Consider the following 25705-nt stretch of genomic DNA (forward strand, 5'->3'; position numbering starts at 1 on the left):
GTCGGGTACACTGTTCGTAGCGACTACTCGCTACATACGGCGAAACCGTGGCTACGCGCTACGAGCGTAACCCGTAGCGCTTAGTGGCAATGAATGTGTTAAAGGGTCTTCCATTCGTTTGTAAACTCAAAATTACATTTCCATTTTTTTTTATTCCATAGTATGTTGGCATATTTCCTATTGAAATAAAGAGATCTTCATTGTGCATATACATTACAATGCTAGTAGTATTGTTGTATGTTAGCTCTTAACCGTCTTCAAGGCTCAAAGAGAATTATCTTTCTTAATACAAGGCTTGTTTTAGCCTTCAACTTTCGAGTCTTCAAGAATTGAGCAAGGCTTAACCCACGACACTACCAGAGGGGAGACACTCCTGACTTCGGGCAAACTCGGCTCCGTTCGTTTCAGCATTGCTCCGAGCAATTATTAGGGTTGGCACCACTTGACGTCCTTTTGCGTGTACAACCACAGATTAGATAATCACTTGAATTTTGACAACCCTAAATAGCCGAAAGGGATAGTGCCATTCATTAGAAAGAGATAGCATGATTCGTCCCTGAATCGCTGTCAAACTTCGGTTTTGTAGGAAGTGTCCTTTCTGTACGGTAGTACTATTATTTATTCTGTGACACTACTAACTAGGGTATCTGTAGCCTATAGACGACCAGCTTAAACTAGATTCAATCTTTCTTCTCATACTTACTATAAATCACCTCACAATCAGGCCTCAAACTTCTAAAAGCCGCTACACCAGCATCAGTTACATTAGTTTCAGACAAATCTAGGAACTGTAGCAATGGCGCCGACGTCGCTAGGTGATCTAGACTCCTGTCTGTAATAGTCCTGAATCCAGTGACGCTTAGATGCGTAAGAGAAGACCTGTCAGGCCTAGCGCCGGGTACTTGAGCGCCTGGATAAGGTCCATTCGGGCCTATATGGACATAGTTGATATCTTCCCCGTCAGCTCTCCCAAATCTTCGGATAGCGGAGTCTGTTACAAGTGATGACGCGTCTAGATGTGAGCCGGGTGGTGATAGGAATATGTTTCTAGTGTTGTGGTTTAAGTTAGAGTTTCGGTTGAAGGAGACTACGTGTTCGTTGTCCAGGGACAGGCGGTATACTGCGTGGAGGCGTTGGCCCACGTTTACGTATAGCACGTGGTGGCGGGGTTGAGCTTCTTCATCCTGTAATTAAAGACGGGAAATATAATAACCCCCTTATTTATAAACGTCTACTAAAGTTGACAAGCCAATAATAATCGTTTGTCCCTTTCCATCATACCAATACGTCGGAAAGGGACAAACGATTATTATCGGCTTGTCAACTTTAGTAGACGTTTATGAATAAGGGGGTTAGTATATATCTCATATCTGAAATCCACATCATATCTGAAAAAACGGTATAAAATGGAAAGTTACCCTTTTAAATTTTCGAGGTGCGTTACAATTTGGTGCCGTGACCAGGATTCTCAATATTGAAATAGGTATCATCCATAAATGACGTCATACATACGTCACACACATTTGGCAACCCACGGTGTGACGTCAAATTTTTGGCAATATTGTTTTCAACGCAATCGGCAATTCAAATTAGTTATTATTATTGTAATAAAAATATTTTTGATTAAAGCAACGTCAAATTTTTGGCAATATTGTTTTCAACGCAATCGGCAATTCAAATTAGTTATTATTATTGTAATAAAAATATTTTTGATTAAAGCAATGTTACAAATTTTTCGAAATAAAATTTACATGACTAAAAACTATTATAATTCCTAAAAAAACATATCTATTGTCAGTAAAATCAGTTACAGATAAAGTTAAAATGAGCTAACATGGAGTTACATTTGGGAATTTTATAGTACTGTACTAACCTCTTGCCCATTCTCTTCTGCCTCTTCTGTCTCATCTTCCTTCTCTTCTTCCGATTCTTTCGAAGTACTAGCCCCTTCATTAACATTAGGCTTGATGAGACACTTCAATGGAACATCATCATCATCAGAACTTGAGCTATCATCATCACGTTTCCTTTTCGAAGGCCCTGGGCTTGGCGAGCCAGTCTTTCGTTTCTGTGCTTTCGACGGTCCGGGGTTCGAATTTGATCTTGATTTCAACACACTAGACGGAGTGATGATATTACAACACGTTTTTGGTGGACTAAGGTTTGGTCGAGGAGTTATTGATATATTAGGAGACATAGATAGACAGGATATTGTTGATCTTTGGTCATTGGAAGAGCTTGGTCGTGTTGGTGAAGCATGTATAACCATAGTTGGACTTGACGATGAGGCTTTTGGTTCATTTGGAGATGCGTTGAATATCGGACTGTCATTGGAGGTCCCAGGTCTTGACCCTGAGGGTCTTGGAGGGTTGGACCTTGGGGTCGATCCTGGGCGAAGCGGTGATGCGTTAATGATCATCGTCGGAGAGCTGAGGACAGTCGGTAATGAGCTGTGGACAAAATATATATCAAAAGATCATTAAAGTTATAAAATTATTGTAAATAAGGGTATTCCACTTCTCCAATTTCTTTGTCCAATGTTTATTTTGTATCACATTTTGCTTAATGAGAGAGTGAGACGCAATGACATTGGACCAATATATTGGACAGATGGAATATCACCCTAGGGTTGTAAATTATTTATTAGACATAAATTACACTGCTGATTAAATACATTAACATTTTAAAGACATTTTGAGCTGAGTTTTGATCGGCAACTGAACAAGTATGGTAAGTATTAGCAGTGGGGAGACACTCCTGACTTCGGGCAAACTCGGCTCCATTCTCCATAGTTATTGTTTTCTTCTGGCTGGCGCAGCGCGCCACCAGTGCAGCACGAGGCCGCACTGGCAGGGTCGCCATGTAGGGTTGGGTGTTGAGACAAACAACTAGGTTTGAGTATAAATGTATAATGCATTAAATAACACTTCAAGGCCTTAAATACTATAGTATCTATGTGCATGTATGTGTGTGGGTGAGGTGTAGTATACACACTATATTATACTAACCTGCTGTAATCCGAAGATGTGCCATTAAGTTTGGCCTGCCAAGTATGATTGTTCTCGTCTGAACACTTTTCAGGAGTATTCGTGTCGTCGTAGTCTGGCTCCTTTAACTTGAAGTACTCTGGTTCCTGAAACATAATAGGGTATTTGACTGTATTTAAAATAAATTATTTTGGCATTTTATTACATATGGCCCTTTAAACTTTTGACATACGTACGAAAAGTGCTATTTTACGCACTAGTGCGGGAAAATAGGACCATAATTATGTACTGTAATATATTTTTACAGTACATATGGTTCCATTTTCTCGCACTTGTATCGTAAATAACTATTTTGATGTCGTACACACACACCTGGTCCTCCCACTGGTCCTGGAGGCTGGCGGCGGCGGGCGGGGGGTCCCGGTGCTGGTGCGCGTGTTGCGCGGGGGGAGGGGGGGGCGGCGCGGGGGACAGCCACAGGCGCCCCAGCGTGGCCAGCCAGCCCAGCGCCGACACCTCGGAGTCGCCCACGGGGGAGCCCCGGAGATCTAGTGACTGAAACGGTAAGCAAATAATAGTTATTTGTTTTACAAGGGGGCAAAGTTGTTATTTAACCGCTCGTGCTAATATTGATACCCGAGCAAGCGAAAGATTCCAAAATTGAACGAGCGTAGCGAGTGGTTCGAAAAATGGAATCCTGAGCGCTGCGAGGATTTCAAAGCACGAAGGTTAAACAAAATTTGCCCCCGAGTGAAACACAAAATTTTTCACCACACCAACCCGAAGCAAATATTAAATGTAAAATATCAAACAAAATCAAACCAAATCAAATCCAAATGAATGTAATGAAGTATTAATCATTCAAAATCATCATTTAATTCAGTCAATTCTACCTGCAAACATAAGAAAACAACTCAAAATTTGCATTTGATTAGGTACTTTTCCTCACATGTGAATAAAATGCAACTTTACTATCAGTTTTTGAAGTGCAAAGTAAGCCTTTCCGAGCTGGTGTGATGAAAATAAATATTATAAGTACGACATTATCACACAAATTGACCAGGCCCACAGCACACCTAGGACACTGGCGATCAAATGTATGAAACAAACGCATTCCTACGCACACAGTCTAAGCTCGTGTAGGTGAACGAGTACCATGCTTGTGTGAGTGAGATAAAACGTGCTAGGGTTCCCGCCATTTTGTTGTCGAGTTCGATGACCTCAATGACTCAAAACTCATTGCGCGAATTAGGAAGAAATAAGAATCGTATTATGTTGTAAGGTGGGTATCTAAGCTCGATTTATACAATAGTTTCCTATTTTAAATCAGTATAAACGAAGTAACAAAAGTTTTGTAAGGAAATTCAGGCCACCAAAATATTACGTAAGTTGAAAACATGATTTTTTGTTCATATAGATATTGTGTTGTTTTCAGTGTGTTCTGATAGGTTTTGGGTTTTGTAAATATCTGTTTAATATTTGAATATTTTACGTGGCCTCCGCTCTGCGCACCGCGTCGTCGCGTCCTTGCCAGCCGGTAACTGTGAGGTAACCGAGAGCGGGTGGGCGGCACTTCCAACGGGAGGCAGGGAGTGTCCATACTGTACGTTAGTACTATTTATTATACTGTGCCCACAGTAAGTTTAATAAGGCTTGTGTTGTGGGTACAGTCAGCAGCAGAAATTAATAAGACGAGATTGACAAGACAGTTACAGAGAAGATGCTTTTCTTTAGTACAGTCACCACCAGATATAATCAGAGCGGCCAAGGCGCTCACAAATATCTGAACACGCCTCTATTGTCAAGTCGTTAGAGTGCGTGTTCAGATATTGTGAACACCTCGGCCGCTCAGATATATCCGATGGAGACTATACCTATACTCTGTATATTTAGGTTAAATAAAGTAAACAAAATTTACCCTCAAATGGCTCTTTAAGCCAGTTGAGGGTAGATGAAAACATTACATGACCAAATAATGTAGGTTAAAGTCAGGTCGTTCAGTGACTGATCCAGGCGGTTTTGTATTTGGTCGGTTAACCAGTAAGGGCCACTTGCACCATCCTACTAACCCGGGGTTAAGTGGTTAAACCGTTAACCCTGTGTCAAATTGTACTGGTAACCATGGTAACTCTAGGTTTAACCGGTTAACCCCGGGTTAGTGGAATGGTGCAAGTGGCGCTAAATGTTATAACTACCCGAAAATGTACATATTGTTTGTTTACTTTTTTTTAAATACCTAAAAATACAAAGTATATGTATAATAAATACCTGTAGTTTAGTGAACCCGTATCTAGTAGCTAGAGAGGCGTACGCCACGAACTCGGTCAACCGCAGGCAATCCCGAGCGTAAAGGTGTTTTAATATGGGCAGCTTGCTCAAGGGGAGTAGGGTGGCTGGCTCCATCCACTCGCATTCGCTCACGTCCAGCGACTGAAAAAAATTTAAAAAACATATTACAAGAGTGAAGTTAGATGGAGGAGTGAAAGCGAAGACGTTTAATGATACGAGGCAGGCGATACCTATTCCAGCTACAATATATACTGTTATTCATTCGGTAAAAGTGATTTCGGTGACTTCGTGTCACTGCCGATAGCGAGTTATTCTGAAAATCATCATATCCTGCCTGTTTATTATCGAAATTACCCGAATACAACTTAAATCATCACCTACTCACTTTTTTTTGTCTTGTCTCCACTACCTAAAGCTTGTTTGGAAGATATCGCTCTTAATCGATAAGACTCCCTGTTATCTACCACGTTTTAATTTACTGTTTCCCTTTGATGAGCAATGAAGAATTTTTTTTTGACGTGTACTGTCAACTGTAAAAATATGGGTACACTAATCATCTCAAAAATATGTCCCATAGCTCTTATGTCAGCGAATTAAGAACTATTGGACATATTTTTGAATAAGTTGACTACACCCATATTTTTACAGTTTAATAACAATTTAATATAAGTATAACATCATATAATAATACATAGGTATAGACATAGGCAATACACATGGAAAAAATGTATTTAATGAATATTTGTATTGTTTTGTCTTCTTCTTCCTCGCGTTGTCCCGGCATTTTGCCACGGCTCATGGGAGCCTGGGGTCCGCTTGACAACTAATCCCATGATTTGACGTAGGCACTAGTTTTTACGAAAGCGACTGCCATCTGACCTTCCAACCCAGAGGGGAAACTAGGCCTTATTGGGATTAGTCCGGTTTCCTCAGAATGTTTTCCTTCACCGAAAAGCAACTGGTAAATATCAAATGATATTTCGTAGATAAGTTCCGAAAAACTCATTGGTACGAGCCGGGGTTTGAACCCGCGACCTCCGGATTGAAAGTCGCACGCTCTTACCGCTAGGCCACCATCGCTTACATTTGTATTGTTTTGTATTGGGTAAAAATAAAAACACTACGAGAATAATGAAATCAACTTACTTCCAAATCGGGCAGCGAGTCCTGTATCTTAAACAAGAAGGAGCGATCCAGGGGCAGGTTGTAACATTTGGACCCGCGGAGTGACAGCTTCTTGAGGGTCGGTGGAAACATGCTGATGCTCGTCTGAAACAACGTCACAGAATAAGCAATAGGGTATTTGACTACTAGCAGGCGTGGCTCACTCCGCGATTTCGTCGCTTTGCAACAGGTAGCTACAAGTACATCCGTTCCACACCAATTTTGGTGGCTAGCCATAAGCCGCGCGTGGCGGTCGCCACCTAGCGGCCATATCTGTCCTGATCGTAACAGACGCGTTTTGTTAGAGAGTGTGTCTTCTGTACCTAGTACTATTATTTGTTCAGTGCTACTAGTTAAATCAGTCTCTTTTTTCGAACTGACAAAACGATTATGCTACTATGGAATTTATATGAAACACTAGCATGTGACGTCACAATCAAATTACCTACTCTTTATAGTTTTATACGGGTTTTAAAATAGAAATTGTGTCTAAAAATAACTGCTGTCTATGTTTTTCTATTAATCCTCTGGTTCTTTATGTCATGTATGATGAAAAATTATTTATTTTAAATACAGTCAAATACCCTGTTGTAACAACCCACCCTAATAATCGCTCGGAGCAATGCTGAGCCGAACGGAGCAGAGAATGCCCGAAAAGATCAGTTTCGCCCCCCTCAGTAATTTGGTGATCAATTGATCATGGTCATCATTTAGTAAACCTCAAAGGTACTAAAGGTAAAGGTAAAGGCCTATCGTGTGCGGCGCGTCATTGTAAACCTTATGCACGAAGGTTGATATTGGGCTGTAGCTGCGCGCGCGGGCACGTGTCGGCCAGCTGCCGGAGCGTGGATGGCGTCAGTGTGAACTGTATGGACACTCACACAGTTACAGTTGATGTTGCAGTACTCTAGCGCGAGGGATGTGAGCGTCGGGCACGTGTCGGCCAGCTGCCGGAGCGTGGATGGCGTCAGTGTGAACTGTATAGACACTCACACAGTTACAGTTGATGTTGCAGTACTCTAGCGCGAGGGATGTGAGCGTCGGGCACGTGTCGGCCAGCTGCCGGAGCGTGGATGGCGTCAGTGTGAACTGTATGGACACTCACACAGTTACAGTTGATGTTGCAGTACTCTAGCGCGAGGGATGTGAGCGTCGGGCACGTGTCGGCCAGCTGCCGGAGCGTGGATGGCGTCAGTGTGAACTGTATGGACACTCACACAGTTACAGTTGATGTTGCAGTACTCTAGCGCGAGGGATGTGAGCGTCGGGCACGTGTCGGCCAGCTGCCGGAGCGTGGATGGCGTCAGTGTGAACTGTATGGACACTCACACAGTTACAGTTGATGTTGCAGTACTCTAGCGCGAGGGATGTGAGCGTCGGGCACGTGTCGGCCAGCTGCCGGAGCGTGGATGGCGTCAGTGTGAACTGTATGGACACTCACACAGTTACAGTTGATGTTGCAGTACTCTAGCGCGAGGGATGTGAGCGTCGGGCACGTGTCGGCCAGCTGCCGGAGCGTGGATGGCGTCAGTGTGAACTGTATGGACACTCACACAGTTACAGTTGATGTTGCAGTACTCTAGCGCGAGGGATGTGAGCGTCGGGCACGTGTCGGCCAGCTGCCGGAGCGTGGATGGCGTCAGTGTGAACTGTATGGACACTCACACAGTTACAGTTGATGTTGCAGTACTCTAGCGCGAGGGATGTGAGCGTCGGGCACGTGTCGGCCAGCTGCCGGAGCCAGGGTGGCGTCAGTGTGAACTGTATGGACACTCACACAGTTACAGTTGATGTTGCAGTACTCTAGCGCGAGGGATGTGAGCGTCGGGCACGTGTCGGCCAGCTGCCGGAGCGAGATGGCGTCAGTGTGAACTGTATGGACACTCACACAGTTACAGTTGATGTTGCAGTACTCTAGCGCGAGGGATGTGAGCGTCGGGCACGTGTCGGCCAGCTGCCGGAGCGTGGATGGCGTCAGTGTGAACTGTATGGACACTCACACAGTTACAGTCGATGTTGCAGTACTCTAGCGCGAGGGATGTGAGCGTCGGGCACGTGTCGGCCAGCTGCCGGAGCGAGGATGGCGTCAGTGTGAACTGTATGGACACTCACACAGTTACAGTTGATGTTGCAGTACTCTAGCGCGAGGGATGTGAGCGTCGGGCACGTGTCGGCCAGCTGCCGGAGCGTGGATGGCGTCAGTGTGAACTGTATGGACACTCACACAGTTACAGTTGATGTTGCAGTACTCTAGCGCGAGGGATGTGAGCGTCGGGCACGTGTCGGCCAGCTGCCGGAGCCAGGGTGGCGTCAGTGTGAACTGTATGGACACTCACACAGTTTTAGTTGATGTTGCAGTACTCTAGCGCGAGGGATGTGAGCGTCGGGCACGTGTCGGCCAGCTGCCGGAGCGAGATGGCGTCAGTGTGAACTGTATGGACACTCACACTGTTACAGTTGATGTTGCAGTACTCTAGCGCGAGGGATGTGAGCGTCGGGCACGTGTCGGCCAGCTGCCGGAGCGAGATGGCGTCAGTGTGAACTGTATGGACACTCACACAGTTACAGTTGATGTTGCAGTACTCTAGCGCGAGGGAAGTGAGCGTCGGGCACGTGTCGGCCAGCTGCCGGAGCGAGATGGCGTCAGTGTGAACTGTATGGACACTCACACAGTTACAGTTGATGTTGCAGTACTCTAGCGCGAGGGATGTGAGCGTCGGGCACGTGTCGGCCAGCTGCCGGAGCGTGGATGGCGTCAGTGTGAACTGTATGGACACTCACACAGTTACAGTTGATGTTGCAGTACTCTAGCGCGAGGGATGTGAGCGTCGGGCACGTGTCGGCCAGCTGCCGGAGCGTGGATGGCGTCAGTGTGAACTGTATGGACACTCACACAGTTACAGTTGATGTTGCAGTACTCTAGCGCGAGGGATGTGAGCGTCGGGCACGTGTCGGCCAGCTGCCGGAGCGTGGATGGCGTCAGTGTGAACTGGGGCCCTGGGCACGTGCTGTCCGAGATTATGGGGTCGGATGGACGCGGCCAGGCGAGCGCTTCTGGAGAGCTGGAAAAAAAATATCATGGATGATCTCGTGTGCGTTCGAATACATGAAAATATCAAATTAAGCAGGCGTCTGTGTACGAAACCCCAATACAGAGGTAAATGAAATTACACAGATAAAACGTATAGTATGAGGGAATTCCAAATGTACTTACACTTGCACTTACAAATATAGTTTAAAAAAGGCACATAGAGAGTACAGGGAGGGGGTAGAAAGAGGCAGATTACTTACTTACACAAGAAATAGTGTTCGAAAAATAGCGTTGGTTTAATAAATAAAACAGTGTTTATGTACTAGTAGCAGTAGCAGCAATACGTAAAATGCGAAAAAATCTAAGTCTTACTCTGATCTCTGGTCATCTATGTAGAGCTGAGCGTTGGGACCCAGCGCCGGGACCTCTATGACCCGTTGTGCTGCAACTAAAAATATACACAATGTAGGTTTTGTACCTATATATTACTCTGGATCTTTAGGTATTTAAATAAAGGTAAACAAAATCTACTCTCAAATGGCTCGTTAAGCCAGTTGAGGGTAGATGAAAACATTACACGATCAAATAATGTAGGTTAAAGTCAGTCGTTCAGTGACTGATCCAGGCGGTTTTGTAATTGGTCGGTTAACCAATAAATGTTATAACTACCCGAAAATGTACAAATTGTTTGTTTACTTTTATTTAAATACCAAAAGTTACAGACTATATAGATCCGGCTAAAACTTACATGTATCCCTCCGTTCGTCGGGCTGATTATTGTTGTCCTCTTCCTTCCCGTTGTCCTTATCTCCCCTCTCTTTCGCTGCCTCTATCTCCTCTCTCGTCTGGTTGACGTGGCCGAGGCATCTGTAAACACCATGTTTATGTTAAATGGATAAAGATACTTTTCGTTGTCTTGTTTTTTGTCCCCAATAAATGTGACGGAGTGGCGCTTTTTCTATGAGACGAAACTTAATTTTGAATTTTTCTCATTTTTTTTTTATTAGATAGAAGAGTGAGAGAGTGGTGAGAAACAAAGACAACGCAAATATGTTGACCCAGTTTTAATCGTTTAGGGTTTCACTTTGGAAATAAGCTAATAATATGCTAGAAACTCGTATACACCTTCATAGCCATAGCAACCGGCCCAGTATACACGAGCTACTCACTCTCTCGCCTCCCTCGCGTAGCCGCTGACCAGCAGCTCGCGCGTGCCGGCGTGCAGCGCGCGCGCTAGGTACCAGCGGAGCCGCGCGCGGCCCCGCGTCTACTGTTGCCATAGCAACCGGCCCAGTATACACTAGCTACTCACTCTCTCGCCTCCCTCGCGTAGCCGCTGACCAGCAGCTCGCGCGTGCCGGCGTGCAGCGCGCGCGCTAGGTACCAGCGGAGCCGCGCGCGGCCCCGCGTCTACTGTTGCCATAGCAACCGGCCCAGTATACACTAGCTACTCACTCTGTCGCCTCCCTCGCGTAGCCGCTGACCAGCAGCTCGCGCGTGCCGGCGTGCAGCGCGCGCGCTAGGTACCAGCGGAGCCGCGCGCGGCCCCGCGTCTACTGTTGCCATAGCAACCGGCCCAGTATACACTAGCTACTCACTCTCTCGCCTCCCTCGCGTAGCCGCTGACCAGCAGCTCGCGCGTGCCGGCGTGCAGCGCGCGCGCTAGGTACCAGCGGAGCCGCGCGCGGCCCCGCGTCTACTGTTGCCATAGCAACCGGCCCAGTATACACTAGCTACTCACTCTGTCGCCTCCCTCGCGTAGCCGCTGACCAGCAGCTCGCGCGTGCCGGCGTGCAGCGCGCGCGCTAGGTACCAGCGGAGCCGCGCGCGGCCCCGCGTCTACTGTTGCCATAGCAACCGGCCCAGTATACACTAGCTACTCACTCTCTCGCCTCCCTCGCGTAGCCGCTGACCAGCAGCTCGCGCGTGCCGGCGTGCAGCGCGCGCGCTAGGTACCAGCGGAGCCGCGCGCGGCCCCGCGTCTACTGTTGCCATAGCAACCGGCCCAGTATACACTAGCTACTCACTCTCTCGCCTCCCTCGCGTAGCCGCTGACCAGCAGCTCGCGCGTGCCGGCGTGCAGCGCGCGCGCTAGGTACCAGCGGAGCCGCGCGCGGCCCCGCGTCTACTGTTGCCATAGCAACCGGCCCAGTATACACTAGCTACTCACTCTCTCGCCTCCCTCGCGTAGCCGCTGACCAGCAGCTCGCGCGTGCTGGCGTGCAGCGCGCGCGCTAGGTACCAGCGGAGCCGCGCGCGGCCCCGCGTCTACTGTTGCCATAGCAACCGGCCCAGTATACACTAGCTACTCACTCTCTCGCCTCCCTCGCGTAGCCGCTGACCAGCAGCTCGCGCGTGCCGGCGTGCAGCGCGCGCGCTAGGTACCAGCGGAGCCGCGCGCGGCCCCGCGTCTACTGTTGCCATAGCAACCGGCCCAGTATACACTAGCTACTCACTCTCTCGCCTCCCTCGCGTAGCCGCTGACCAGCAGCTCGCGCGTGCCGGCGTGCAGCGCGCGCGCTAGGTACCAGCGGAGCCGCGCGCGGCCCCGCGTCTACTGTTGCCATAGCAACCGGCCCAGTATACACTAGCTACTCACTCTCTCGCCTCCCTCGCGTAGCCGCTGACCAGCAGCTCGCGCGTGCCGGCGTGCAGCGCGCGCGCTAGGTACCAGCGGAGCCGCGCGCGGCCCCGCGTCTACTGTTGCCATAGCAACCGGCCCAGTATACACTAGCTACTCACTCTCTCGCCTCCCTCGCGTAGCCGCTGACCAGCAGCTCGCGCGTGCCGGCGTGCAGCGCGCGCGCTAGGTACCAGCGGAGCCGCGCGCGGCCCCGCGTCTACTGTTGCCATAGCAACCGGCCCAGTATACACTAGCTACTCACTCTCTCGCCTCCCTCGCGTAGCCGCTGACCAGCAGCTCGCGCGTGCCGGCGTGCAGCGCGCGCGCTAGGTACCAGCGGAGCCGCGCGCGGCCCCGCGTCTACTGTTGCCATAGCAACCGGCCCAGTATACACTAGCTACTCACTCTCTCGCCTCCCTCGCGTAGCCGCTGACCAGCAGCTCGCGCGTGCCGGCGTGCAGCGCGCGCGCTAGGTACCAGCGGAGCCGCGCGCGGCCCCGCGTCTACTGTTGCCATAGCAACCGGCCCAGTATACACTAGCTACTCACTCTCTCGCCTCCCTCGCGTAGCCGCTGACCAGCAGCTCGCGCGTGCCGGCGTGCAGCGCGCGCGCTAGGTACCAGCGGAGCCGCGCGCGGCCCCGCGTCTACTGTTGCCATAGCAACCGGCCCAGTATACACTAGCTACTCACTCTCTCGCCTCCCTCGCGTAGCCGCTGACCAGCAGCTCGCGCGTGCCGGCGTGCAGCGCGCGCGCTAGGTACCAGCGGAGCCGCGCGCGGCCCCGCGTCTACTGTTGCCATAGCAACCGGCCCAGTATACACTAGCTACTCACTCTCTCGCCTCCCTCGCGTAGCCGCTGACCAGCAGCTCGCGCGTGCCGGCGTGCAGCGCGCGCGCTAGGTACCAGCGGAGCCGCGCGCGGCCCCGCGTCTACTGTTGCCATAGCAACCGGCCCAGTATACACTAGCTACTCACTCTGTCGCCTCCCTCGCGTAGCCGCTGACCAGCAGCTCGCGCGTGCCGGCGTGCAGCGCGCGCGCTAGGTACCAGCGGAGCCGCGCGCGGCCCCGCGTCTACTGTTGCCATAGCAACCGGCCCAGTATACACTAGCTACTCACTCTGTCGCCTCCCTCGCGTAGCCGCTGACCAGCAGCTCGCGCGTGCCGGCGTGCAGCGCGCGCGCTAGGTACCAGCGGAGCCGCGCGCGGCCCCACGGCTGCCCGCGCCCGTCTACGGTTTGCCAGAGAGAGCGGTCCAGTATGAGCGCGCCTAGGCGGGGGCAGGTACTGCAAGCAAGTTATATTTTACTTTTCTTACTTGAACGTCATTTATATAATTACACAAACAGGTCTACCGCGATATAATTAATTTCATTGTTTTTATAATAATAATAATAACATCATTTATTATTTATTTATTTTTACCTTAAAGTTTCAGCTGAGTTGCACCAGCGCAGCGGTGGTCACGGAAAGTCTTTCCGTGACCACCGCTTGTGTAATTAAATGTGTACAAAAGTGTTATATTGAACGTCATTTATTGCAAAAGGAGTCAAAAAATTAAAAATAAAGCATATTATCTTTATTTGCTTGGGTATCTAATTGGGATTTTTTGTAGTTTTCACTCGCAATCATTATTTATTTAAACTTTACTGCACAAATTATGTACAACAATGTACAAATGGCGGACTTAATGCCAAATCGCATTCCCTACCAGTCAACCATCGGGTCAAACAGAGACACAATGGTGCAGAGAGAGAGAAAAAAACAATATTATCTCTTTTGCCCCTCAAAAGGGAAAAAACCCAGTTTTTTTCTTTACCATTGTTCATAGTATTTGTAATATACTTGGTCAATCAAATCTTGTCAGTAGCAAAAGGCGGCCATTTTGAAGATAAATTTCTACTGTCACCATTAAATACTAATATGTATAAGTATATTAAATAAGATTGTGCAAATCATGCTCGTTGATCGGAAATATTTGTAAAATTTGAGGTTATGATAATGACATGTTTTGGTTAGATGTACATTGCTGCTTTTCTTAGCGCAATACTGCTCTTTGCGTGTTGCCCTACTTCACTTTGCTGTACATTGCTACTGACATATTTTGCTTGACAGACTATATTTTGTATGACGGTAGATTGAAATAATACCTGTAGACCGTTATAGACGTAGTACTTACTATCCCAACGCTCTGAGGTCTCTTGGCGCGAGGTACCGCAGTATCATCAGTAGGACGTCATCTGAGAGGTCCAGGAGTTGGACCCCTTGGACCCCGTTGGGGTAACGTTTCGACGGTGGCGTTTCTGTAAACAAAAGAAAATTATATCCAACGGATTTAATCCTTTAACTTCCGTCGAAGTAATGACTTAGAATGACGTTACTATAGCTAAATAGCCTCCATTATCAAGTCGTTAACCGTTTCGGTGCGGATGGCACGACAGGCGTGTCATCAATGTTTTTGACGTGTGACGTATGACACGACAGGCGTGCCATCATATTCTATGGCGTAAGGCACGCCTGTTGTGACATGAAATAATTGTTTGCCGCCACAGCCAAAAGTTTTCGGAAATGGAAGACGCAACGAACCGGTTAAAGTGCACGTTCAGATATTTCTGAGCAATATGAGCGCTCCAGTATATCTGATGGGAGTGATGGGGTACTTTTATCTCTGACGCAAGTACTCAACCTTTGGTTCAAATACGAAATAAACAAAAACATGGATGCCTTTATAAATAACTCTCCCGGGCCGATCGATAATGCAACAGGCTGCATGCAACAACCTCTTCCGTCCCCCTCTGACACTGTCCCCCTCTCACGCGACCTACATCTAGAGGTAATTGTATTACGGAGTACTATGGCCAAAAAGTGTGACCGAGAGGAAACTATAGTAAGATGATATTATTGGTCAGGTTACTAGGACTACCAGATCCAAATTTGGAATTTCCTGACAAAATTCCTGATTTGCCAATATTTTTCCTGACGCTCATATCGGCGAGTGGGGAAGGGGGCTAGCCGTAAGCGATATCTATGTATGCTTGATACATTGTTTAAATTTGATTTGTTTTTAATTTATGTAAGTTAATTTGAATAATGTACCTTTTTAGGTACATAATAGAAAAGTCTGTTAAATCACTAAAATTCCTGTCATTTTTGTATTTTGACCGCATTCCTGACAAAATGCAAAAAATCCTGACATCAGGTAACCCTAGGTGTTATGGACTGTCTCGTGTCTACTTGTAGAGTTGGCTACAAGAAATTGATTTGTATAAGTAATAATAATTCAGCCTATATACGGTCCCACTGCTGGGCACAGGCCTCCTCTCATGCGCGAGAGGGCTTGGGCTATAGTCCCCACGCTAGCCCAATGCGGATTGGGGACTTCACATACACCTTTGAATTTCTTCGCAGATGTATGCAGGTTTCCTCACGATGTTTTCCTTCACCGAAAAGCTAGTGGTAAATATCAAATGTTATTTCGTACATAAGTTCCGAAAAACTCATTGGTACGAGCCAGGATTTGTACCCGCGACCTCCGGATTGAAAGTCGGATGTCATATCCACTCGGCCACCACCGCCGATGTATAAACATAAGTAGTGTATTGTATGTGTAAGTTATACATTTATAAATTGATTACGATTCGTGTTTAGTGCGTGTTAATACATTTGCTACTAAACGCAAGTAAACTTATAATTTGATTTGTTCCCTAGTTATATATAAATATATCACCCAGTCACGATTCTGGAATCCTAAAGATACTTCACATTGACTCATGAAAAGGACTCGCGGTCGTCACTCCCGAATTATCTGTAAAAACATCTTATTCCGTCAATTTGTATCGCTTTCCAGACTCGTCTGAAAATTTATATTTTTCCTTAAAATCTGATTTTAGGGTTTTTAAATTCACCAAACTTTATATTACGTAAAAGTTTTAAGCGTTTTCCATAAAAGACCATCCCAAGCTTGTTAGTAGAACGTGATGTGCAGTCAGCAGCAGAAGTTGCTAAGCGGGCGAGGTATTCAAAATAATCTAGACGCGACTTTATTGTTAAGAGAATAAGAGCGTGTCGAGGTAATTTTGAACACCTCGCCCGCTTAGCAACTTCTGCTGCTGACTACAATTTCTTCTTGACGGAACAGAATAACAACAAAAACCATAGTCTAATAAAACATGGTCTTCCATTCCCAGAGTGACACGGGCCTACGTCACAACAACATGGCCGCTATATATAGCGCTATCGCATATTATCATATAGCGCTGTCGCATGATGACGTAGGCCCGTGTCAGTTAGGTGACCTAGAAAAGACGGGAATGGAGTACCAGGCGGAGTATATTATTATACCATGACAAAAAGTAGTTAATCCACCCTATTACCTAGTTCCATAATTTTATTATAAAAGTTGACATGTATGTATGCCTTGCGCCAGCATGCATTTCACCCAATATTTGCTCCCTTGCGTATCGAAAGCAACATGCCAAAGCTTTGATATACCGAAATGTATGGAACAAAGCAAACATATATATGCACAGTCCGACCCCTTACCGAGACTAACACCAACGACTTCGAGCATATTCTTTTTTTAGTTTATTTATTCACTTTAAATTTTAATACAATTTTTACATGCATGCCACTATTGGAAACCTCTAGGGTTTATGTAATAGTTGGCGAGATCGCGCGGTCCAATCCGCGTTTGCTTAATACTATATGGACAGACTATTCAACGGAATCAGGATATAATGAAATCTCGCACTTTATTGAAATCTTGGTTTTGTCCAGTAGGCCTAGCACATGCATGATTCATGCGACGTATCTCGAGGCGAGTATAGGTAGACTGGGTACGATTGTGCCAGGGTACGGTAGTGACAATAGTTATAACATGGAAACTATACTTATCGTGGGGTAGACTTCAAGGGGAGAAAGAAGCGGCATACAAGTCTGAATGCGTGTCCCAGTATTCCGCCAGCCAGCGCGCGACGTTAAAGTAAGCAGGAGCTTACATTGCTTTTCAACATTCAAAAGTATTTTTTTTGTTTGATTTTTTTCGATTATAGCCGGTAATTGTATACAGATAGATTATCGACTATTTTTTTAGTTATAAGCAATGTATGAAATCGCGAGCAAATTAGTTGTCCATACACACAAAGGTTTATTTGACTTTCATAAGCTCATTGTAATATGCCTACTTGAATAAACTATTTTTTATCTTTATCTTATCATGTCTACGCCTCAATAGGGCACAAATGCCCCGATATGTAACCTAGGTAACTACACGCCGGAGCTACATCGATCGAGCGTCCAGAGTCCAGCCCAGACAGCTAGATTCCTATTCAATTTGCATACGTACATATCGGGTCACAAATATCTGAACACGGCTTCTATTATCAAGTTAGATATAATTGAGCACCATGCCCGCTCCAATATATCTGATGCCGACTGTACAGTCACCTGCACTAATATGTTACACAACGAAGGCCGCAAAAATATGTGACGCGCTCTTATTGCACTACAAATAAGATCGTGTCAGATATTTTTGCCGCCTTCGTTGTGTAACATATTATAGATGGTGACCGCTGTTAAGAGTGGGCTAACGCAATTAACGCAAATTAATTTTTATATGGCATTTTATATAACGCTTCAATCAAGGGCAAATGCCGTTAAAAAAACCGGACAAGTGCGAGTCGGACTCGCCCACCGAGGGTTCCGTACTTTTTAGTATTTGTTGTTATAGCGGCAACAGAAATACATCATCTGTGAAAATTTCAACTGCCTAGCTATCACGGTTCATGAGATACAGCCTTTTTTTCTGAGATACAGCCTTTTTTTCTGAGATACAGCCTGATGACAGACAGACGGACGGACGGACGGACAGCGGAGTCTTAGTAATAGGGTCCCGTTTTTACCCTTTGGGTACCGAACCCTAAAAATGGTAACTAGACTTTTGCAAGGGCACACTCGAACCAAAACCGTAGGGCAAAATTCGATAGAAAAATATAACAAAAACTTGTCTAATTTTCATTTATTAACCTCGTTAAAAATAAGTTTTTGGCAAAAATTTCATTTTTGGTACAAGCTTTTATCGCTGACTGTATTTTTCTTTCCACAGGCAACTAATGCTCATCGAGACAATTCTAAAAACCCCAAACACAATTAGGTTTCGTTGTTTTAGTTCCTATGGCCACCTCCTGTCTCCATCATCAGATCAGCTCGATGACACCATAATATTGCATTGTCACCCGACGTACGTATGTATGCAAAATTTCAGCTCAATCGGAAACCGGGAAGTGGATCAAATTTAACTTGCAAGATTTGATTACAGACAACGGTCAGGTGAAACTAAATACGAGTAAAAGCTTGTAAAAAGGAGGTTCTTTTTAGGGTTCCGTATCCAAAGGGTAAAAACGGAACCCTATTACTAAGACTCCGCTCTCAGTCTGTCTGTCCGTTTGTCTGTCTATCACCACGCTATATCTCATGAACCGTGATAGCTAGACATGCAGTTGAAATTATCACAGATGATCTATTTCTGTAGCCGCTATAACAACAAATACTAAAAACAAAATAAAATAAATATTTTAGTGGGGGCTCCCATACAACAAATTTTTTTGCGTAGGTAATGGTACGGAACCCTTCGTGCGCGAGTCCGACTCGCACTTGGCCGGTTTTTATATCGTTACACTGCATACCAAGGCAGTACAATTCTAGTATAAAGTAGAGTTGCCACGAATATTCGACAACTACTCGGTATTCGGCCTATTCGGCCACTTTGCCGAACATTCGGTATTCGGCCCAATGTTGCCTACTATTCGGCCGAATACCGAATATCTGTTGCACCTACCTAAAAAGAAAAATTGCACGAAAAAATAACCAACAACTAGGTATAAGTATTTAATAATTAAAATGTATTCTTGGAAAGTAGTTAAATTCGAAGGCACGTTTTTGAGCATTTGTTGATTACAAAATATTTTATTTTTATCATGGGTCTGATTTGATTGACTCTAACTACATTCATTAATTCTGTTCAACATAAAAATATATCTTAGCAAACGTTGTGCTTTGTTGGCGAACAGTTTTCATAATAATTGTGACTCAAAATGTTCGCATGTCATGCCGAATATTCGGTCGCCGAATATTCGGTATTCGGCCGAAAGAGGGGCCGAATATTCGGTATTCGGCCAAATTCATTATTCGGGGCATCTCTAGTATAAAGTGCTAGTGATATCGCCGAGGGATCTGACGAGCAAAATTTTAAGCAAAAGTATATTTTCAGAGTAATTGAGATGGAACGATGGAAGGTAAAAACCCGAGTGGTGGCCATATCTTGCGTCGCAAGTTTCGCGAGGCGCGCCATATCTTTTGTTTCTTTCTAGTTTCCTGGCTTTACGCCTAAAACACAGCTGATTTGTAATTTTGTACTAACTTAATACTAATAAAATAAAACTTGGACAAGAAGTTACGAAACACTGTATCGGATGTCCTGACGTCCTAATACCGCGAACCACGTTCGACGTGCTGCCTCTCTGTCGCATTTGTGAATTCGTGCGTAAGTGTAACAGGGAGGCAATACGTCGAACCTGCTTCGCGGTAGGCCCTCTGAGTCCATTTCATCCCGACAATGATACGTGGCTAATGCATAGTGACATGGGGGTGCATCCCGCCCCACCCTCCTCCATACATATATTGCACATCGTCACAATAGGGGAAAACAGTATTTTAACTTGTAATTGTTAAGAACTAACGCAAAATTATTTTTCCCAGTAGGAAAAATAAATCCCAGTAGTTACCACCAACTCGGTTTACCCAATAAAGAGTCACTTACTACTGGGAATATTACTTCCCAGTAGTTACCAGTGGTAAAAGGTGGGAATAAATATTCAGTAGTTACCACTGGTAACAAATGTCTGTATTTAAAAAAGAGTAATCAAAATCTACCCTCAAATGGCTTCTTAAGCCAGTTGAGGGTAGATGACAACATTACATGATCAAATAATGTAGGTTAAAGTCAGGTCGTTCAGTAACAGACCCAGGTGGTTTTGTATTTGGTTGGTTAAAAAATGTTATAACTACCGAAAATGTGCAAATTATTTGCTTACTTTTATTTAAGTACCTAAATATCTCGGAGTAATTAACAATGGAGCCGCCATTAACAGGCGTTCCCCTCTGTCGGAAATAGGCGGCCAATGGTCAACCACATGTCAACCATGACTGACGTTTATCTGACATGACGTACCTATACATTTAATGTGCCCCTCCCCCGCAAAAAACGGCAGACTATTTTGTACCGAAAATTTTAGACATGGCGTCTCCGTTGGTTATATCCTCTAAGCTAAATATACATAGTTATAGTGGGAATGACCGAGTTTTAATTACATTACATACTACCAGGGCCGGATTAACCCTAAGTCAAAGTAGGCAACTGCCTAGGGGCCCCGCCTCGGCTAGGGGGCCCCGGCGGCTCAGCGCGCACCAAATATTTTTTTTTCCATAGGGTCAAAAATCATGAGTAAATATTTTATTCTTATAATAATGAGTATGCTTTGTTATTGTTTTTTTTCGAATCATTCTTTAAATTAATGAAATACTGTAATAAAATTGAAGCAATACGTTACAGTTTACGGAGCGTATTCTGCGTACCTGTTGTAAAGTTGTAATAATAGGGGTTTTCAGGAAAAATGGTTCACTTTTTTTCGAACAACCAACAACTTTTGGGTTATTTCGACTCAGAATCACGAGGACTATTCATTAAAATAAAGAAAAAGAAAGGAGACGAACGTGTCCCCAGTTTTTCATAGGAATGCTCGACCTTCAGCCTCACTTTACCATTGGTTCGTGTTCCACATCTCCTCTACTTCAGCTTAGCCAAAGCATCGCTGCGCCAAGCTCGGCCTGCGGTCTCGCTTTTTAATACAATGGACATTGGTTCGTGTCTGTGCTCAACTATTTATCCTGAAGCCTGATGAAGCACGGCTTTGACTTCGCATGAAAGCGCGCCTCACTTCGCACTTTTAGGCCCAGATGAAGATCGATACCCGGCATTTTAACACACTTTCACAATTTGCAATATTGTTACCAAAAAATTTCGCTTTATTTTTGTTTCTTTATCATCTACATGTTAGCTTGACCAAGAAAGGTCTGCAATGATTTTGATAGCATACGCAGTGCAAGTGTTATTTATACGTCATAATTTCATAGAAGTTTTGACGTTTAAAATAACACTTGCACTGCGAGTGCTATCAAAATTGTTGCAGGCTTATCTTGGTCTAACTCTAGTAATTTAAGTAATTTTAACATATGGAAATTCTTTATTATTAGGTTAATTCTAATCATGTGGCTCGGCGTTTGGTCTTATGGTCAGACAATCGCTGTTCAGCCTCACAAAATATTAACTATTGAGTAAATCAACTTTGCGGCACTAGCTGAGCTTAGCCTTTAGCCTTGCTTAAAATTTGCCATTAGAGGTAGATAGTAAAGTGACGCTGAAGCTCACATCTTTGGTATTCCACTGGAAATTGGCCTTAAGCCTAAAGTGCTCTCCCCACATTTAACGCGACGCGGAATCGGCAAAAACCGATAGAATAAAGCTTTATGTCTGCGCAATAAGAGCGAAAAAGACATCGTTCGATTTGGATCGGCTCGGCCGACGCCTGAAGATTGAAATTAAAAACGCAAACTTATTTCCATGCTGTGTGCAGAATTGACTGTAGGGGGCCCCGAGCCTCGCACTGCCTAGGGGCCCCGACATGCTTAATCCGGCCCTGCATACTACGGGTTGGACCGTGGGCCTTACGAGGATACGTAGATAACGGCAGTGGGGAGACACTCCTCACTTCGGTCGAACTCGGCTCCGTTCGGCTCAGCATTGCTCCGAGCAGGGTTGGCACCACTTGACTTCCTTTTGCGTACACGACCACAGATAAGATAATCACTTGAATTTTGACAACCCTAAATAGCCGAAAGGGATAGTGCCATATATTAGAAAAGGATAGCCTGATTCGACCCTGAACCGCTGTCAAACTTCGGGTTTGTAGGAAGTGTCCTTTCTGTACGGTAGTACTATTATTTCTTTGTGATAACGGGTACAGGTCCGACAAAGTTAAAATACTGTCCCTATCTTCACTCTGAATCTTAACTATGACGTCAAACGCGACTCGCTCGACAGTTCACGTAAATCAAATCCTACGACGTGTATAATAGAGTCGAATATTGCATGCTGTATGCTGATCTGGGGGCCTAGACAAGATGCCAATCTTTTGCGCCGTGGCGAACGAAACGCTTTTCCATACACTTGTAGAGCTACTTGTCTAGCTTGTTGTTGTTGTCTTTGGGCTATGGGACCTGAACCGGGACCTATTAAATGTAACGAGGGACAGTATATTAGGGGATACAATTTTGGAGTGGCGAACTTTGTGGAGAAATAGAATCAGGGGCGTATTTACCCTAGGGCCATCCGGGCCATGGCCCAGGGCGCCAACCCCCAGGGGCGGCATATAGGGGCGGCATCGGATCGCATTTTGCTTTTCTTCCTTGACTTCTGGGGCGGCGAAACGTATTGGCCCGGGGCGCCAAATTTCAAAATACGCCCCTGAATAGAATGTCATGAAGAAGACGACGTGATTCAAGGGAGTAAACATTGAATGGGCGCAGTTGTTCAACATAATCCTTGTGTAAGACCACGGTTGTAGCGGTATGGCAGAAGCTTGAGCCATCTTTCCTGAACTTTCTCGATATCAATTAAAAGCCCACCAACGTGCATTTAACGAAAGATATTTAAAAAGGGGGGCCGCTACGACCTGTATTTTGTATTTAAGTAACTTTTGAATTCGCTACGTGCACGACTGTCACGCAACCTAGCGTCCGCAAATCTAGGGGAAAACGTCAATTCACTACATCTTAGAAAACTACTCCAAACTCCAAAACTACTGAACGGACTTTCACACGATTTTCATCTATCAATAGAGGGATCCATGAGGATGGTTTAAGTATATAACTTGTTAACGTTTTGTTTAAATTGGTTGAAATATGACGATGTTGTCGGAAAAAATCACGCTGTCTAGGAGCTTTAATCGAAAACGCTGCTTAATCCGTTTGAGTTATAACAACACAATGTATGGTGGGGTTGTCTCTCTTTTATCGGTCTACAAAAAAGTCCGCGACGGTGTATGTCTATCTTTTAAGGATAACTTACTATACCCATTCTTATCTTCTACAATAAGATTTCATAGTTGTGGTTTTTGTAAAGCTATTTACACGGATACAGTATTAATAATTATCAAATTCAATATGTTAGTTATATTAAGAATTTCATACATATTACAATGGTCTCTTACACCATAGAATTTAAATGAATATCTCAGGAGTAATCGGAAATTAAAGTTCCATTTCGAGTCATATAACTTGTATGAAATGTTAAAGACGCTATCCTTTATTAGTTCCAATTTTCACCACCTCATGCGCTGCGATCGCTTTACTTAACCCCACCATGTACTTCATACATAGCTAATACATCAAACTAGTTTTTATGTTGCTGGATTAGTCGATCTATACGTCCAAAGTTAAAACGGCTGTTTTTGTTTTGAGTTCATAGATCGACGAATCCAGCAACATAAAAACTATTTTGATGTATTCATAAGGTACTTAAATACATAATACGTAGCGGCCCGTAAATAACCCGGGCCCCTTAAATACATAATTTACGTAACGTAAATTTAAATAATCACGATTATTTAGTAGTGGCGCTAGTTTGCACATTGATGGGCTCTTAAGCATGGCAGCACAGTCTTAGGATATTGCTATAATTTTCATTGTTTTTATTGTTGATTTTACAGTTAAGGTCAATATGGATAAGTGTGGCTGCCGGGTAAGCGTTACCCCTTAAACACACTTACCCCTCACTCAATTATCTGTATGGACCTCAAGTGCTGTGTCTCCAAAATTGGAACAAAATAAAATTAAAAAAATTTATAACTAAGTTTATGCAATTTCCGCCATAGCTGCATTTTTCAACTTTGATATCATCTTCAATCTAGGTACTTATGTATCAAGTAAAATTATGTCATTAAAAACTTTGGTAAATAGAACTTACTTATAGACCGACAAGAAATTGTAAAACTTTAAAAGTGTCATCCCGTTTTCTTAGATTGATTTGAAAGGGACGACACTATGATGTTACCACTTTTTAATTTCTACAATTTCTTGTCGGTCTATACTTACTGCTAGCCTTTCTTTGCAGACGTTTTGTCTGGTTATCGTTGGCATAGGCCTAGGCCAGTATAGTATTTAGTTCTATTTAGGCCTAAATTATTTTCTGTCAAGATATGCAACTCAAAATTGTAAATTGTAACACTATCGCATCCTAAAGCACATAAAAGAAACAGAGGTAGGTAATTTAAAAGATGGTCCAATGAAATTGAAGACATGGCTGGAAGGACTAAGACATGGACCAGATTAGTGCAAAATAAGGAGGAGTGGAGAAGATTGGGGGAGGCCTTTGCCCAAAGGCACACAGAATCAGTTATTGTAGATTAAGGAAAACTATAGATATAGTATAAAATATATTCTGATATAAGGCTATTAATAAATAAATTAATTAAATAAAAGATATCTCACAACTCACAAATGACCCTCTAAATATGCTTAAGAAAGTTTTATATTGCACCTCAGTCATGTTAACTTGGTTAAATATAACAGTACCCAAAATAGCAGCTACAAAAAGCAAAATGATCAATAAATTAGTACAATACAACTGTAAAAATATGGGTGTACAAATCATCTCAAAAATATGTCCCATAACTCTTATGTCAGTGAATTAAGAACTATGGGACATATTTTTGAGTAAGTTGTCTATATCCATATTTTTACAGTTGACTGTACACAGTTAGATTACTGACAGATAGACAGGACTATTCAATTCTAATTTCAGTAAAATTATTGTAAATAAAATTAAGATCAATCAGATAAGCAAAGGAATTAGGATTTTTAGTTAAATTTTAGAGATACCTAGAGTTAGACCAAGAAAAGTTTGTAACGATATTGATAGTGCACGCAGTGCAAGTGTTATTTTAAACATCAAACTTCTATGAAATTATGACGTATACATAACACTTGCACTGCATATGCTGTCAAGTTCGTTGCAGACTTTTCTTGGTCTAACTCAATCAAACCTTAAGCCACTCGGAAGAAATAAATCAAAATAACACCATGTTTATATCAACGCGAAGTCACGGTCAGAGCATCTCAATTTGTTGCTTCTAAAGCATATACACACAAAAACAATGGATGTTTATACTTTATGAAAACATTGTTTTACGAACTTACCGTCCTGTATGCAGCCGCTGTCGTCCATCTCCTGCTTCTCCTCGCTTTCAGCTTGAAGGGAGCCCATTATTAACAACCAAAACGTATATTTTATGTAAAGAATCACTGGAGTACGCGAATGTGAAACACAGGCGAGAACAAAGGAATACACGGCTAAGCCGAAGTGCTGATTAATCGCAGCGAACGTAAACAAATGTTGGAACGATTCCAATTACGCGATTGGCTTTACCGAGAACCCGAAAATGAATGAATTTGGTTTTCGTTTTCGACGGTCGGACGCAAACTCCGAATCATATGTC

At 44.5% G+C, this 25705-nt stretch overlaps 1 protein-coding gene across 1 annotated transcript; it reads right to left on the bottom strand.

Annotated features, from left to right (window-relative positions):
- Nucleotides 1-25705, bottom strand: LOC134802110 (uncharacterized). Its single transcript, XM_063774703.1, has 15 exons — nt 25407-25705; nt 14275-14398; nt 13215-13382; nt 12715-12743; nt 11499-11599; nt 10641-10738; nt 10220-10338; nt 9844-9919; nt 9334-9502; nt 6423-6545; nt 5256-5417; nt 3360-3542; nt 3009-3133; nt 1874-2450; nt 1-1184 (listed from the first exon to the last, which is right to left on the bottom strand). Exons 1-15 carry the CDS (start codon nt 25471-25473, stop codon nt 681-683), a joined length of 2625 nt encoding a protein of 874 aa, XP_063630773.1. The 5' UTR covers nt 25474-25705; the 3' UTR covers nt 1-680.

The sequence above is a fragment of the Cydia splendana genome, chromosome 24 (genome assembly GCF_910591565.1).
Source record: "Cydia splendana chromosome 24, ilCydSple1.2, whole genome shotgun sequence".
NCBI classification, from domain to species: Eukaryota; Metazoa; Arthropoda; class Insecta; order Lepidoptera; family Tortricidae; genus Cydia; species Cydia splendana.